The following is a 2,337-nucleotide window of genomic DNA, read 5'->3' on the forward strand; positions in this document are numbered from 1 at the left end:
GGTCACAGGGCTAGTAATTACCAAGAGCTGGGATTCCAGTCCCTGGTTGGCTGACTTCAAAGTTGATACTCTTAATCACCTAGATGTTAAGTTACATAAAGTGTATATGATAAAGTCTCATACAAGTGAGCTTATGTTTGGACTCAGAGCCCCAGGGCCAAAGAAAAGAAAAAAACAAAACAGTTAAAAGATGCACGTACAGATAAAACAAACAAAACTTACCCTTAGGAAAAGCAAAATCTTCACTCGCCTACCCCACTGCCCAAAGACATCTTCATGTATTCCTGAAAAGGATATGTAAAATGTAGTGGATTCTATCCTCAACAACATCCTATAATAAATATAATACCAGGTTTTGTACAGTTTTTGTTCATCAAGTCTCTTAACGCAAGGCATTGTAAAAATCTAAAATGGAATTCTTTAATTCCATTTCATGTTATGGAAGAAGCAGGGAGGGAATGCAAGCCAGTTATGCAGCTCTCTGGTGGTCTGGCTAGACCCAAAGGTAACATTTAGAGTATTCAGGACATCTAAATGGGTGATTCTCAACTGGTGACATACTTCATCACCTGCTTGTCCCCCACAAGGTACAAGTATCTCAGAAGGGGAACATGAATCATGATGCATATTCAAAATTAAAATATTATTTAATATTCACAATATTAAATAATATTCTATTGTTATCAGTAGAAAGTAAAGCACAACCTACTGACTGGCAGAAATATGCAGAAAATAATTATACTCAATAGATAAGCTTTTTTTTTTTTTTTTTTTTTTTTTTTAGGATTCCAAGAGTTTGATTTGCTATAGTTAAGAGAAAAGTGGAAAAGAAAGATGGGGAGGGGAGGGGAGGACACTCCCAGTATTTCTTAAATGATTTTCCTCTCTTTTCTTCTCTTGAATCTCTGTCCTTTGTTTCATTTCTTTCCAACTTGGAAAAATACCACTGGATCATAGATTAGCCTATTGTTTGGGCTCACTGAAGTGTCTGAATCAGTTCTCCTGCTCCTGGATTCTTCGGCCTTGAGAGCCGTGCTTTTAGAGTCAGTTGTCCTTATTTCAGAGGGTCTATTGCTAACCTCTTTGGATTTATTTGTCTCATCTTCTTCTGCAGTCAAGGTAGATTGAAAGCATCTTTCACCTTTGAAAGTCAGCGTTAGGTTTGAGATGGTGACATGTTTTGAGGATTCTCTAAACTCATTCTTACTTTTTGTATCTCGTAGACACCCAGACTTCAGAATGTTTTCCATTTTTTCCAGCTTTACTTTGATGCGCATATTCTCAGCGTCATGCACAGAGAGAGTCACAAACTGCAGAGGAAGAAACCTGGTGAGCACCAGATTCTCTGGAGAAGGAGATGTCAAGAGACTTTTAAACAGGGGTTCTGAATCTTTCTGGGTGGCGGGTGTCAGATGTGCCAGCAGCATCACGTTGGGGGTCTTGAGGGTGGGACTGGAAGAACAGATGCCTACAGTCACCCAGTTGGCTCGGTTGTGAAGGTAAATGGATTCACCTCTCCTGTTGACCTGGATAAAATTGCTCTCTAATATGGGAGGAGGTACAAAGGGGGCGTACTCTCCTCTGTCCAACATATTCTGAAGCTCTCCTGGGTCCTCGGCGTCTGGGACACAGATGTCCTCATGCTCATCGATCCTTGTGGTAGACTTCCTGTTACTCTTCTTCATTGTGCTTACGTATAAACCTCAGGAGATCCAAGAAACGGAACTCAACTCTGGGCCAAGCCACAATCCTCTTGGAGACAAAGTTTTAACTCATTTCAGTTTGGACTTCCTTCTTTTCATGATGAAATCATTTTCTTAATTGTTTTGGGTTTGTATTTGTAGGTGTTTTCCTTTTCTTGTGTTTCCTACTTAGAGAAGTTCCTTTAGCACTTGTTGTAAGGCTGGTTTGGTGGTGCTGAATTCTCTTAACTTTTGCTTGTCTGGAAAGCTTTTGATTTCTCCCTCAAATCTGAATGAGATTCTTGCTGGGTAGAGTATTCTTGGCTGTAGGTTTCTCTCTTTCAGGACTTTCAGTATATCCTGCCATTCCCTTCTGGCCTGCAGAGTTTCTGTAGAAAGGTCAGCTGTTATCCTGATGGGTTTTCCCTTATATGTTGTTTGTTGCTTTTCTCTTGCTGCTTTTAATATTTTTTCTTTGTGTTGAATTGTCGTTAGTTTGATTAATATGTGTCTTGGTGTATTTCTCCTTGGGTTTATTCTGTATGGGACTCTCTGTGCTTCTTGGACTTGGTTCATTATTTCCTTTCCCATGTTGGGGAAGTTTTCCACTAGAACCTCTTCAAATATTTTCTCAGACCCTTTCTTGTTTTCTTCT

General features: G+C 39.7%; 1 protein-coding gene across 1 annotated transcript; it reads right to left on the reverse strand.

Moving 5' to 3' along the window:
* Positions 1–841: 841 nt before the first annotated feature.
* On the reverse strand, positions 842–1,854 carry LOC130859255 (Golgi-associated RAB2 interactor protein 2-like). Its single transcript, XM_057746519.1, has one exon. The coding sequence runs from the start codon at positions 1,683–1,685 to the stop codon at positions 918–920; it is 768 nt and encodes a 255-aa protein (XP_057602502.1). The 5' UTR covers positions 1,686–1,854; the 3' UTR covers positions 842–917.
* Between the last annotated feature and the right edge of the window lie 483 nt (positions 1,855–2,337).

This window comes from Hippopotamus amphibius, chromosome 8 (genome assembly GCF_030028045.1).
Source record: "Hippopotamus amphibius kiboko isolate mHipAmp2 chromosome 8, mHipAmp2.hap2, whole genome shotgun sequence".
Taxonomy (NCBI): Eukaryota; Metazoa; Chordata; class Mammalia; order Artiodactyla; family Hippopotamidae; genus Hippopotamus; species Hippopotamus amphibius.

Bases quoted from the DNA above. Each gene is read 5' to 3' on its own strand.
- LOC130859255 (XM_057746519.1), bottom strand. From the start codon at position 1,685: ATGAAGAAGAGTAACAGGAAGTCTACCACAAGGATCGATGAGCATGAG.